General features: G+C 40.3%; 1 protein-coding gene across 2 annotated transcripts in view; it reads left to right on the forward strand.

Moving 5' to 3' along the window:
- clstn3 (calsyntenin 3) overlaps positions 1-9,581 on the forward strand; it is a 30,003-nt gene extending 20,422 nt beyond the window's left edge. For both annotated transcript variants that reach the window (XM_080897177.1, XM_080897178.1), the window contains exons 14-19: positions 4,041-4,267; positions 4,398-4,559; positions 5,033-5,178; positions 5,964-6,099; positions 7,234-7,418; positions 7,577-9,581. In XM_080897177.1, the coding sequence (XP_080753303.1) occupies positions 4,041-4,267; positions 4,398-4,559; positions 5,033-5,178; positions 5,964-6,099; positions 7,234-7,418; positions 7,577-7,726 (1,006 nt within the window). In that variant the 3' untranslated portion in view covers positions 7,727-9,581. The remainder of the gene's footprint in view (positions 1-4,040; positions 4,268-4,397; positions 4,560-5,032; positions 5,179-5,963; positions 6,100-7,233; positions 7,419-7,576) is intronic.
- The last annotated feature ends 4,436 nt before the right edge of the window (positions 9,582-14,017 follow it).

Consider the following 14,017-nt stretch of genomic DNA (forward strand, 5'->3'; position numbering starts at 1 on the left):
CAAAAACACAAAGATGAGTGTGCATGAACCTCAGTAATATTACATGTAAGACTGAGTTATAAAGACGTGCTGGTTTCACACTCCTAGGCCAGAATGTAATTTAAATGCAAGGATGCAATCAGGAACCTCTTGCAAGACAAATTTGCTATCTGACTACATTCAGATTGTCCTTTGAGTGGAAACAAAACATTCGTGTTATTTAAACAGAATTGGAGAAAAGCAGGAAACAAAGAGGGGCAGTGAAAGATGACAAAGGCAGAGAGGAATGTAAATCAGCACACTGGAAATCTCCCAACAGCAGAAATTGAGTTTGAGCAGCTGAACTTGTCAGATGAAGTGTCACTCACTGCTGCCTTCTCCTCTGACATTGAACTCATCAAACGTGGACCACGCCTCGGCGGTGATAAGGACTGACGTGTGATTAAAGAGGCGATTACGTAATGAACAAGGTGTCTCAAAACAAGCGATAACAGGGAATATCTTATCTCTCTTATCCATTCAGCCACCCAGTAACTGCTTTGGTAAACGAAATCTTTGGGGGGGGTTTTAATCGTTGTTCTTTATTGTAAAGCAGCCATTAAATAATTACCCAAATGGAAACGTTATCTTTACTATTTGCTGTAGTTGTTGTCGTTGATATGCACAACACACCGCTGCTCAGCTCCTGCATAGTCCGCCTGAAAAATAACCCACATCGGTTCAGTGTTAATCATACTGAGTCACCTGGCTTGGAGATGAAAAGCACACAAACTCTGTTTCCGGGTCAGTGCTCCGCTGTGCTTAACAACTGTGAACCAGCTCCCAGGCTTTAGCAGCCACTTTTAGCTGATGAAAATTTAATTCAGTCAGGCAGAGCGGCACATATACTTCATGGTATATTGTGAATTTATACTCAAAATAGCGTCCTTCCTGACAAATCCCATCTGATCAAACTCTAGTGCAGATATCCCTGTTGCCGTCTTTATCGGCTGCTGTTTTAGACACTTGTTTATAAGATTATCATCGTTATCAGACCAAGAGTCACACTGGAGATTATTTTCCCCAACTAACTGCTTTTAAGTTCCCAAGGATTCAAGGTCATGCACAGATTTTTTTTCCCTCTTAGTTTCTGCTTTAGTGTGCTGGAGTTGTTTATGTTTTTTCTTTACTTGAGCATGTTTTATTGCGTGTGTGAAGATTAGACTGATTTGAGGCCAGGAGTTACCCAGATGGCTGAACAGCAGGCCCTTCTGGAGAGGCTGATAGAAGCAGCTTCTCCCTCTGATAGCGGAAATATAACACACAGACACACACACACACACACTTACGTGCAGCTTAATTCCCTTTCAAATACGATGCCGAATTTTAGTGCAGATGAATAAATATGTGTTATCAGTCTGCCATACATCTGATTTGCTCTTCTTTTCTGGCAGGAAAATTAAATTTGTAAGAGCGGAGCCGCTGAAGTTTGACATTTGCTCTTTTTTTAGTGTCACAAACAGACAGAAGTTAACACGGCTGTGGTGGAAATAGCAAAAGGAGATAGCTGTAGATTTAGATGTTTTTGACACAATCATTGTGACTCAACACCAGGCGATCAAAATGTCAGGACAAGAGAACAAATTCAGTCGTGCAGCAGCAGAGCACACCAAGGGTTGTAGAAAGGTGGTGATCACTAACAGTAGATCTAAGAGTAGGAAAAAAGTGTGGCACAGTCTGTTTTATTTTATTCCCATGGTGCTTCACTCTTTATTGATGTCGAGGAAAGCCCAAGCCCAATGTTCACCCAAGACATCAGTTCACACCGTGCACATGGAAATGTTGCAAAGTTGAAACAGTAAAAAAAAAAAAGATCTTGGTGTTATAGTGACACTTTATGCAAAGGAAAAAAAAATACTTATTTTAGTTAAATTTGTGTAATTATAAAGCTAATTCTTAGCTACAATTATCGCAGGGCGCAAAGAGCTTGTTGTTTATTTCTCTAGAGGTGTGTGAGAGAACTACTGCATGAGTGAAGTGAAAGAATACTCTGTACAATGTCTGATAAATTGTCTTAACTCCTGCTACTAGAGTCTGCATCAGTAGTGTCCCAAACCCTTGGGACCTCGACTATTTTTTGTGAATTTCACTTTTAAAAAAAACATCCCCTGATCAGTAAGAAGTCCACAACTGTATGGTCAAAAGAAACAACTATGGCCTGAAAAAAAAAAACAGGACACAGTGACATATTTAAAAATGACAGCAAAACTCAGACTTCTTACTTCTGCCCCATTAAACTGTACTGAATGGCTCAGTCGCACGGCTCAGTTGCAACTAGGAAACGTTAGTAGTTTCTTACTGCATTGAATGTTTTTGCTAGAAACCAACTGGTTGCCCATAGAGTGAACATGCAGTCTCCTTTAGTCAGAGGGAAATGGTACAGGTTGCCTTCATGGAGGCAACCTGAGTCAGAAGGTTTGCAGTCTAATTTATAAAAGCAGATGAGCAAAACTTGTTAATGACACTTTTCTTTTCAACAGAGGATTCGATTGAACTGGTTGTATTCTAATAACATTTGTCTAAAAATAAGGAGAAATTTCTGACTTTTTGTTTCAAATCTGAGGTTCCTGCTGGACTCTGAATAAAAGGCGTTACTTTGAGTTTCTGTGTATTTCAATTGCAGATTTCCTATTAAAAGAGAGTTTGTCCTTCCCCCTGTCACCAAGTGCTTCCTCATTGTTGGTGTTTTCTGTGTATTACTGTAAGGCCTTTATCTTGAGGCAACTGTTATGATTTGGCAAGATATGAATATTATATTACAAAAAGATTACATTTCAGATCACATCCAGTTGAGAATTCATGGCAGACTCACTCTGTCTTATTGCTGGTTTGTTGCAATTTGGACACACCAAAGTTTCTTTGAATACAGCAACTGACTGCACGTGGTCACAGATCTGTTCCCCATCTTCAAAGAAACTATTTCAGTGCCAGCGAGAGTGCGATGTACACATTCACAATAGTTGTGGCCATGCTGCAGTCTCCAGTCACTGTTTCTCCTACAGTGACTGCAACATTAGGGAATAAACTACATCATTTTGACATGAGGTAGGCCTCAGTCGCACAGGTCTAGAGGGATGGTCGTTTACCCTCTGGCAACCATAGATCATAGGCAAAAGTCTGTATTTCCCAGCTGGTTTATGGTTGTTTCTACTTCAAAGAGGGTGATGAGCTAAAAACCTCCTTTTGAGGTCTTTGGTCACTAGCAGATAGTCCCAATCGTGTGAACAATGCCAACTTGTCTGTAAAAACTCACAAGCACCACTGAAACTTGACAGTGTGACACAATCCAAGAACAGAGCATGTTCAGCTTCAAGTAAAAGTTGTTGTGCCATTCCCCTGCGAATGGTGGTTTCGAGGGGTTGCCAACCGGCCTCTCAGCCTTTGTGACTGAGACCTTTGTAATTACTGATGTTAGTGGACTGAAAAGTCTCAGCTGCATCTCTGCATGATTTAATTTAACTAAAAAGAAGCAAAGTCATGTTACACACAAATTTGAATCACAGCCTCTTCACTGAATGTTCAACAGCCTGAAGACTTCTAAAAAAAAACGAGGCACACTTAATAACTGATGGAGGTTTAATGTCAGTAAAGGAACCTTGACTCTCCACCTGAACTATTGGCAGTCAAGGTGCCTTGTGGGTAATGTAGGCATTGTGTTATGTAGCGCTGAAAGAAATTGTGGAATAAAAAAACAAAAATATATCTGGATCTGATGCATCTGTTTAGATATTTTTTTAAAAAGTGTTGATTGTCAGTCTGACAGTGTTATCCAGGGAGTACTCCATAACCAGTGACCTGTGAGGATGATGGGCAGGAATGTGTGAATCAAATCTCACTGAAATACAAAATATCTGCCACATGGTGACACAAAATGTGAGAAGATATCATCAAACTTAAGATTCATCCTCTGTAAACCAGGCCACTACCTGCAGAGATATTTGAGTCTGGACCAAAGCAGTGGAAGTTTATTTAGCATACACCAACGACATTACCTCCCTCTTACCCTTCTGACTTCCTGACAGATGTTTCAACGAGGAGAGCTGCCTGTCCCTGAAGCAGCTCGAAGCATACTTGGTGGTTCTTCAGCCTGACGCTCCTCAGATCTCTCTGTCTGGGGTTGGGCCGCATCTGGCCCGTCCAGCTCCTGAGTTCGAAGGTCCCCGCGGTGTCCCTCTCTTCCCCGAACTCCGGATCGTCTGTTCCCTGTCTCATGCTGTCAACACAGCTGCACAAGGGATGGAAGGTGGAGGTGAGTCACCCGTCGTCTCTAGTCTGATTTAAGGAGATTTAACAGCAGATTCTGTAGTCTGCACACATTTCTGTCTGAAAAGCGTTAATTGTGTCATTATTTGAGTTTGACCTCCAACATTGTCTGCTAGCTCTGATGTCCGATGCTGTCGCTCACACTTTGGATGGCTGTGAGGTCCAACCACTGGGGGAGGAGCTAAATCCAGAGAGAGAGGAGCTTCTGGTAGACATGGATGTTGTGCGAGAGAGAGGACTAGAAATCATCAATACTACTGCTTATATTGCCATCACAGGTACAGCTGTGCATACACCTCTGTTTTTAACCAGACCTGCTTTGATTAGGTATGAAAAGTTAGGCAGACTTAGGGCCATAAAACCATAATTTATTAGATAATTTGAATTTAGTTGTTCCCATGTCTCTGTTTTAATGTTCCTCATATTAGCATTTCACAGTTCAAACTTAACCTTCTTATTGGTATAACTTGGTTTATGTCACAGGAAAGGAAAACACGTCATAGCATTGTGATTCAAATATTGCTAAGTCTTGATTGGTGCCAATCCTTATAATAAAAAACCCTCATTATAATTAATATATTAGGTTGCCATGAAGTTTAAAACAAAAGCTAACCATCTGATAAGAGAGAGCGACTAATCAGTCACTCCTTTTTAATCTCCTCCTGTTATTTCTCCTTTGTCTCTGCATTGACTTCTTGTCTTTATTTCTGTGCTGTCCTTTTTCCTTTGTTTGTGTTTTGCACCTCCACAGGTGCTGAATCTATCTCTGTGTATGAGGACGTCCTTCGCTCTGTCCGCTACCGACTGGCTAAAGGCTCAGCTCGCTTTGAGAGACGATTCCGCCTGTCCTGTTCTGAGATGAATGGCAGATACACCAGCAACGAGCTGACTCTGGAGGTGAAGATAACCATCAGCCAGTCACATTAGTCTTTGTAGCTGTCAGAGATGACAATGCCAAAGACTGATGGTCACGTAACATCTGAAATGACATAAAAAGCTTGTCTGTATCATTACATGCACACACCGTTGTAATTCAGGTTAGACCTACATTCTTACAGTTTAAATGAGCCACCACCAACAGCCATATTTGCTGTGGAGAAGCAGGGACTTGCATGATTTTGCCTGTAAGGCAGCATTAGGAGACGTGTGCTCACAATTTGGTGCCAGATGGCTGGATGGCAAAGGACAACATTACTGTTTTTTCCTTCCGGGTGGATGTGTACCAGTAGCTCTGATATCAAATGAAAACTGTGGATAAGGAGTTACTGCTGACCATTCTCCACTGACTTCTAGTATCAACGAGGCATTTTCTCCCAGAGAACTGACACTTATGGTTGTGTAGGAAAACTCCAGCAGATCAACAGTTTTTGTAATACTCGTCTGTTGGGCACCAACATCCATGACAAATTCAAAATCACTTCATCTTTCTTCCCCATTTTGATGCTCGGTTTGAACTTCAGCAGGTCGTCTTGAGCATGTTTGCGTACCCAAATGAGTTGCTGCCACGTGATTGGCTGAATATGTATTTTATTTAACAAGCAGTTTATCAGGTGTAGCTAACAACACCCGAGTGTATGTTCCAATGATAACTGCAATTGGAGATGTTGTGAGGGAGCAACGCAGTTTAACCACACAGCCAGTGAAGTCATTCTTTCTTCTTCTCTGTTTTTAATTCTCTGTAGGTGAACTTCCTCCACTCTTTGGACAGTCTGTACCACCCATCCCACCTGCTCGCTTCCCAGCAGCAGTTCCTCCATCCGTCCCACCATGCTGGAGAGTTGAGTGGACACACCCTACCTAATCCACATCGCAACTCAGGTGACATTTCTGGGGGTTTTTTTTAATAGCACCTTTTTCAGATGTCTTAAAATCTTTCAGCATGAAAGATAAAATAATGTTGAATACCAAAACATATAAGTAATTAAAACTAAAGTAAATATAAATTGGACTTAAAAACAGCCCAGTGGGTACTTTTTCCAATATTTCTTTTAAAGGTGACTAAGATCTACAAAGATGTTACAATTTAATAAAAAACAATGGCAAAAACACTTCCTACCTTAATTAAAGTCACAGACACTAAATCACACTGGTGATAAAATACTGCAGTAGTTTTTGAAAGTCTGTCCAAACACGCAGACCTCTGAATGTAATCACCAGGATTTAATCTATATGATGAAAGAGCCTTTGGATTTGGTTACAGATATAATGTGTAACCTAATCCGGTGTCAAACATCTGGCCTGGGTGCAAATTTGGCACCGTTTCACGTATTTTGCACCAGGAGCATTTTGTTCCAAGTTGTTAAGGATTGAGCAAGTCATGAGAGTGGGTTAAAGTGCTGTTTTATCCATTCAAAGGTCTGAATCATCATGGCTTTTGTAGACGTCTTACTGACACAAAGGCTTTTATGTGATTTGCCACAGCAGGATTTCTTTCTACAATGACAGTAGACTGAACGTGAAAAAAATTGAGACATCTTTGACTTTTTCTTTTTTTTTTTAAAACACCTCGGGCTATTCGTCATCTATTTTGTAAATGAATGTTTCGTTGTAGGGTGTTATGTAATGGTTTTACTGCTCCAGCCCTCTTGAGATCAAATTAGCCTGTGTTTGAACCATAATCTAAAATGACTGTACGGCACCTGTATAGTTTTAACGTTTAGCAAACAAACTTAATTTTATGACTATGAACAAAATTAGGTTGTACATATGGAAGTGAGCATTTAAGGCAGGAGGACAGCACACATACACATGACTCAGAATTGAACTACAGTGCTCCCCATGTACCCCATCCATCGCATGTTTTAATAATTCTGAAGAACAACAGCCACACGAGGCATTGGGTGCCCAGGTAGTTGTGATCAGTTAATTGCTGTGGGACTTTGTTGTTTCAAAGGGTGATAATTGGAAAATTGTGGTGTGATTCTTTAATCTGATTGCTCTATTTTATTCCAGTGGTCCCAGGAGCAGCCACCGTCATCATAATGGTGTGCGTAGGTTTCCTGGTTGTGATGGTGATCCTGGGAGTTTTCCGAATCCGCTCAATCCATCGCCGTGGTGAAGGAGCCAGAGGCGGGGCTAAGGAGGGCAGCAGTCAATGGGACGACTCTGCGCTCACCATCATCGTAAACCCAATGGAGGTAATAAAGATGTTTGATTTTCATTCTTTGTCTTATGTTGCCAAAAGTGTTTGCTCGTCTGCCTTCACACGCGTGAACTTTTCAGAGTATTCCCTCCAAAAAAAAACAATAATTATTGATGTGATCACACTTCTTCATCCACTTCTTTTTTCCCCCAGTCCTACGAGTCTCGTATGGGCATCTCTGCCGACACGGAGGGCGAGGGCGAGGAGGATGAGGAGGTAGCAGAGTCGCCTGACGACGCGAGCGATGACCAGCGAATCATCATCAAGAAGGAGGGCAGAGACGGCAACGCCCGTCGCTACTGAGCCACATGTATCTCTGCACCCGTTCTCATGGAAACCACAACCCAGCTCACCAGTCACACACTCCAACACTTTTAATATCAACGAACGACTAGTATAAGGAATGTAAGCTTACAAACACGACGCACAATGCAGTCACCGTAATACTCCTGACACCCAACGCCATATGTGACCTACAGCCGACAACAGGCTGCCTCCACCTAAATGTTCAGTGGCACAATGTATACAGCTAATGTAATTTAACCACCTGATTAAACCCCACCAAATTTGTATGTGGTGCACCAGTGCTAAATCACAAAATGGTCATGTGTCTGTATAGTGTAATACTGGTTGAATAAGACTGTTTTGTTTAAAAAAAAAAAAAAAAAAAAGTAATAATAAGATTGTATTCTATCTTTTGTCTTCGAACACAGAATGAAATCTTTACAAAATGGAAACAGGGACAATTTGTTGCAACATGTAGGCCTCGAGTAGATCTGTAGACACAAGCCTCGATCCTTACACATCTGTTCATTAGACTAACCCGAGAAGTCTGCACAAGCTCTTTTCTCGCTCTTTGCATCCTCTCCTGACGCATTCCTCGGCCAAGTCTAAACACAGAGTAAAGACAGTGGGGTCAGACATCACGGGGTCACGTATTCATGATAAGCTTGCAGGTGTTTTGCTTTTGTTTCTGTGAGAACACTTTATGTTTTATTAGGAACTTATTTAGCGTCCACTTCATCCTTAACCCAAGCTGGCACTTCTGCAGCGCTCCAAGAAGGCAGACTGAGAGCCGCTCGGTGTGGTTTCTACTTCAAAATCGAGTCTTCGTAAAGTTTCAGCTCGTGACACAAAATGACAAAACATCACCTCGTACAATAAAGCTGGTGTAACCTGACCTCTGAGCCCCCCCTCCCACACACACACAGTGACCGCTGCAATGCCTCTAAATGACTCTGACTGCACTGTTTGACTCACTGCACACTGCTCTTACAGTAACTGCAAGACGCCACATGCACACACAAACAGAAACACGCAGACACACTCCATAACGCTACCCGTGCTGTTTCCAGAATGTCCGCTCAGCTTGGGCAGTTTTGATTGTATTGATTGTAATGAATTTTCTGTACATACGATGATGACTATTATGATATTATTGTTATTACTATTATTATTGCAGCCACTCTTCTCTTTATCTGCACATTTGGAGAGAAAGCTGATCATCATTTACTTTTCCCCATTTGAGTAATCACCCTTAACAGCATCGAAAAACAGTATAATAATAATAATAATAATAATAGTAGTAGTGATAAGGATGATAATCCCTGGCTTGATGAGTGTCTATTAATTTGTGTGTAATATTGTTGTAATTTAAGAACTTGTCGATATCACAGAAAAAGGAGGGCACATTGTTGTGATACCAAGAAGCGTCTCACTCATTTCATCTCGCGCACTTCTTGCCGATTATTTTTCACATTTCAAAATATTTCTTTATTATTTCTTTTTGAATTTGATTTCCACCACATCCGGTATTTTCGGTTTAATGAATGTACAACCGTGTGCTACTCCTCACCTTTCCCTACCCCACCGCCTTTTCCCTTCACCTCTCCCTCACTGTCCCTCTGTGTCTCTTGCTGTCCGTCTGTGTAGCCTATCAATGTGCAGTGCTAACGCTGTCAGTAAATAAAAGCCTGTTGTTTTTGAGTGTGATGTTAAGAAGGAATAAACATTGCATTGATTAAGAAATTATATTATTACTATGTTACTATTCAAACATTACCTGTAATTATTGATACAATGACAACATGGAATATCCTGACTAATTGTTATTGAGAACTGTCGGAAAACATTGCGAAATTCATAATAAAAACACTATATGACGTCTCCATGAGAGGGTTTTCTTGGAAATAACAATATTGTAAGTATGACTTTGCACATGAAATTTAACCCTGAAGATTGAATCTTATATTACAGATTATGATATGATTATAAAATCTATTGTAGAACATCAGCATAACTTCGTGCTGAAAATTGGGGGGATCAAGATCTCTGTCTAAATAAATAAATAAATAAATCTGGGTAAATTCCCATATGATTAAACATGCAACTATTTTGCTGGTATTAACCGAATTGAGTAAAGAAAATCAACAGCCTATTTATGCAAGATAATTTATAATTTTATTGGGGGTTTTTTTTGGTTGGGTCTGATTATCGGGGGGGGTCATAACCCCCCTAACCCAACCGCCCCCAACATGTCTGGCTGGATAACCACAAGGTTGTGTGATGAGCCCTTTCCTCTACTCCCTCTTCACCCATGACTGCAGACCTGCCGATGGTTCTAACACCATCATTAAGTTTGCAGATGACACCACGGTGATTGGCCTCATCAATGACAACGATGAGGCCGCCTACAGTGAGGAGGTGGATTGTCTGGCTGAGTGGTACAACACAAACAACCTGCTGCTTAACACTGAGAAGACCAAGGAGCTCATCGTGGACTACAGGAGGAATGCTGACCCACATCCACCCATCCACATTAAGGGGACGGCTGTGGAGCGTGTGAGCAGCTTCAAGTTCCTGGGAGTCCACATCTCCGAGGATCTCACCTGGACGACCAACTGCTCCAAGCTGGTTAAGAAGGCTCACCAGCGCCTCTTCTTCTTGAGGACTCTGAGGAAGAACCACCTGTCCTCAGACATCCTAGTGAACTTCTATCGTTGCACCATCGAGAGCATCCTGACCAACTGTATAACAGTCTGGTACGGGAACTGCTCTGCCTCGGACCGGAAGGCGTTGCAGAGGGTCGTGAAAACTGCCCAGCGCATCGCCGGAGCACCACTTCCTGCCATAAAAGACATCTACAGGAAGCGGTGTCTGAAAAGGGCTGGGAAAATCATCAAAGACCCCAGTCAACCATCACATGGACTCTTCACCCTCCTGCCCTCTGGGAGGCGCTACAGGAGCCTCCGGACTAAGACCACCAGGTACCGGAACAGCTTCTTCCCCACAGCTGTCAGACTCCTGAACTCTGCCTCCTGACATCTGACTCACATTAAACACATGGACTGGACATACACACACCCACAACCACCTACACACACCCACAACCACCTACACACAACTGTACCCTCAAACACACAATAATATGGACTGAACCACCACTCACAACCACTAGCACTTTATATAGCCTCTGTAGAAATTATCCACATATCTTACTTATCTTAACTGCACTACTGTATAGCTCTGTGTAAATAATCATTCTGTACAATACGATAATTTTTAATTCTACAGCTGTTTATAACCTGCATAGTTCACATTTCTGTATAACTATATATCTCATATTTCTGTATAGTTTTTCATATTTATATCCTGTACATAGTTTATACTCACTACAGCCTGTACATTCTTATAGTTATAGCATATTCATAACATACCTCGATACCATGTACATTATAACATACCATAATAGACCCATTTCTGTAATATACTTACATATCTATATTATTGCTAATATATATTTGTAATATATCTGTATCGTGGCTAAAGCACTTCTGGATGGATGCAAACTGCATTTCGTTGCCTTGTACCTGTGACATGTGCAATGACAATAAAGTTGAATTCTATTCTATTCTAACCCCCCTGGAAATTACGCCCCTGGCAGAGAAACACTGGGGAACTAGAACTAATATTACTAATAATAAAGACAAGACTACAAATCTGACAGTCAACACCAGAAAAACCATTAAGTCATAACAAGGACCAAACAGTCAATACTAGAATATCTTATGAAGTATCCAGATGTTTGAAGAAGAAAGCAAAAGCTATAACCATAAAACAAACAAACAAACAACAACAAAAGTAGCTCACGCAATAATTTACCGATTACAAAAAAGAATCAAAATGAAACAGGAAGGTCAGTAGAAAGTTTCATCAGTGGAATAACAAAAGATTTTAGTGCTGGAAAAATATAGAAAATCATTCATGCAGCAATTCTAGACAACAGCTAACAAATAAATAGACATACTTTAAAAAGGTAACTCGAGTAGAGAACTACTCAGAGAAATAACAATTTTGGAAGTTTAGTTAAAGGTTTACATGAAAAATTCAAATACATGATAAAATAGTCAAAAATTCTAAAAATCTGAGCACGTTTTGGATATTTCAAAACATTGGTTATGGTTAAAAGAAAGAACACCCTCTTTCAGTTCTAAGGCGTTATATCAGAACATAAAAAATAATGTAGTCCTTAGCAGTTCTTAAAACGAGGTAAAAACAAACTCAGATGAATAAAAACCCGCCACGTGTCATTATTTAACAAAAACTAAACAGTTGAGGCTTGTAGGCATTCATTTATGCACAGCTCTCTTAAGGTCTCAGCACAGTATTTCAATCAGGTTGAGCTCTGGACTTTGACTGGACCATTGCAACACAGTGACTCTTTGCTTTTTTAAGCCACAGTGTTGTAGATTCCCTGCTGTTCTTTGGACAATTGTCCTGTTACGTGACTCAGTTTATAAAAAGCTCTAGCTGTCAAGAACATGACCTCACATTGGATTCTCTTTTATATCTAAAAGAGTTCATGGTCAGCTCAAAGACTTAAAGGTGCCCCGGTCCTGTGCCGGCAAAACAAGCCCCAATCATCACCGCTTCACTGCTGTGTTTGGTAGTTGATATGCGGTGTTTGTGCTGATAATGCTGTATTTGTTCTCCACTTTGGTGTTGTCTCTCCAAAGCACAATGTTCCAAAAGCTTTGTGGTTTGTTCAGATGTGGCTTTGCAAACAATAGCCATGCTGCCATATTCTTTTTAGAGAAAATAAATGTTCTCCTGGCAACCCTTCTGAACAAACCATACTTGTTCTGTCTTTTTCTAACTATACTGTCATGAACTTTAACATTCAACATGCTAAAAGAGGCCTGCAGAGTCTGAGGTGTAGATTTTGGGCACTTTGCAGTTTATCTGAGCATTTTCTGAGTTTTCCACTTGTAAATAATCATTCGATGGGCAACAACAACTGCTTCTCTAAGATCACTGCTAAAATCTTTCCTTCTTGACACCGTGTTAACGCACACAGACCAGCACACTGCCATAACTTTTATAGAGGTCCTTTTGGGCCTTTTGTTTGATTAATTGATCATCAGCAGACATCAAACTGAATAATTGGCTGCTCCTGGCTGCTACTTACCCTCTTAATTACCATGTACTCAGTGGGTGTGCTTATTTTTTCACACATTGCTTCTTCTTTTTAGCTTAACATGTGTTAAATAAAAAATAAAAGAATTCAGGAACTGTAATAAGCATGATAAGCCAAGGATTATCATAATTATTCTGAACCCAAATGAAAATTTTTTCACTTTGAAACATGTGGAAGACCTGAACTTGGCTGTTTGTGTTAGTACCATGTGGTAAACCTGCCACAGCGTGATGTGAGGATTATTTTCCTTATTAGCTTGGCACAAGCATCAGTTACATATCAACCTTTGTTACAGTATGGCAGCAGATTTCTGTCCTCTGTGGCTGCTTCTACTTAAATAAATGACAGTAAAATGAAAGAGAAAGCATTCCGATCCTTTTTTAAGCAAAATGATCAGTTCAGCAACACTAAATTTACATTAAATGTCCTATAATTCAAAATTATCTGATCATGTAAAACTAACATGTACTTAAAGTGTGACACACAATCTATAGCTCAAAGATTTATATAACTAGGCATTACATTGTGTGTTTTTCTATATAGGTATGCTTTTACACTATTGGCGACGTGTTTGGGATCAGTGCTGAAAAATGAACATATTGCAATTCATGTTTTCCAGATGGCCCCTATGCCTTTCTATGTTCATAATTCCATAAATTTGGACAAGATCCCCAACACCACTGGCTAAAATGCAGCCCTAATGCAGCCCTTTGCTGGATTTTTTCCCTAATTTGTAAGGACATTAATTTCAGATACTCTTCATCTACTAAACTATACTTTTTTTATTTGTTTTTTAAGGACACACTGCACACCATGCTGAGATATACCAGGTTTCGACTCCCAGTGCATTTTCACAGTAATGCATACACAAATCCAGAGTATTTGTGCTAGCATTTAGCAAAATAAGCATTTCTCAACTGATTAGAAGATTTTCTTTAAAAAGTATTATATGTAGTCGCAAATGCTGTTAAAAGCACTTTTTTGATTCTGTAAAAATACAGATTTATAGAATAGAATAGAATAGAATAGAATAGAATTCAACTTTATTGTCATTGCACATGCACAGGTACAGGGCAACGAAATGCAGTTTGCATCCATCCAGAAGTGCTTAGTGATAT

This window comes from Rhamphochromis sp. 'chilingali' (genome assembly GCF_963969265.1).
Source record: "Rhamphochromis sp. 'chilingali' genome assembly, chromosome: 11".
NCBI lineage: Eukaryota > Metazoa > Chordata > Actinopteri > Cichliformes > Cichlidae > Rhamphochromis > Rhamphochromis sp. 'chilingali'.